Source organism: Epinephelus moara, chromosome 6 (genome assembly GCF_006386435.1).
Source record: "Epinephelus moara isolate mb chromosome 6, YSFRI_EMoa_1.0, whole genome shotgun sequence".
Lineage (NCBI taxonomy): Eukaryota > Metazoa > Chordata > Actinopteri > Perciformes > Serranidae > Epinephelus > Epinephelus moara.
Genome location: NC_065511.1, coordinates 44104877 through 44105515, shown reverse-complemented (window position 1 = coordinate 44105515; position 639 = coordinate 44104877). Strand labels below are relative to the sequence as shown.

General features: G+C 39.9%; 1 protein-coding gene across 1 annotated transcript in view; it reads right to left on the bottom strand.

Annotated features, from left to right (window-relative positions):
- Positions 1–373, bottom strand: part of LOC126391324 (cathepsin S-like) — a 21487-nt gene extending 21114 nt beyond the window's left edge. The window contains exon 1 of the mRNA XM_050046014.1: positions 217–373. Coding sequence (XP_049901971.1) covers positions 217–235 — 19 coding nt within the window. The 5' untranslated portion in view covers positions 236–373. The remainder of the gene's footprint in view (positions 1–216) is intronic.
- Positions 374–639: the final 266 nt, after the last annotated feature.

Below are 639 nucleotides of genomic sequence, written 5' to 3'. Positions count from 1 at the left end.
ACACACACACACACACACACACACACACACACACACACACACACACACTGCTGGTAAAACACAAAAACGAAAGTAAAAGTAAAGAAGCGTTAAATCTTTTTACTGACGGGTTTTCTTTGATAAAAAAATGTCCTGATTGTCTGAATGTCTGATTCAAATAAAATCAGAATCTGTTGATTCAAACTGCAGATGATTAATGAAAGATGTTAAACTAACCTCTGTCGGTCGGACTCATCGTCTGCTGCTGCTGCTGCTGTGTGTGTGTGTCTGTGTGTGTCGCACCTCTGTGTGTGTGTGTCTGGTTTCCTGCTTGGTTTTTGTGAAGAAAGCGTCACGTGTGTGTCAGCTCCTCTTCCTCTTTACACAGAAGCTGCGTTACATAACACTGATGTGTTCAGTGTTTCACCTGAAGACTGACAGCACACACACACACACACACACACACACACTGAAGCAAATAAAGCAAATAAAGAAACACACACATTTAATCTCTCTATTTTTAAAGCCTCAGAGCCTCAAAGTGAACCAGAGAGTCTGACACCAATAGACAGAGTAAATTATCTTATTTATTGTCCAAACACATTAAAACAAGAAGATTTATATTTAAAATAAAGTGTAGAGTCTCACCAGCGGCCTCTG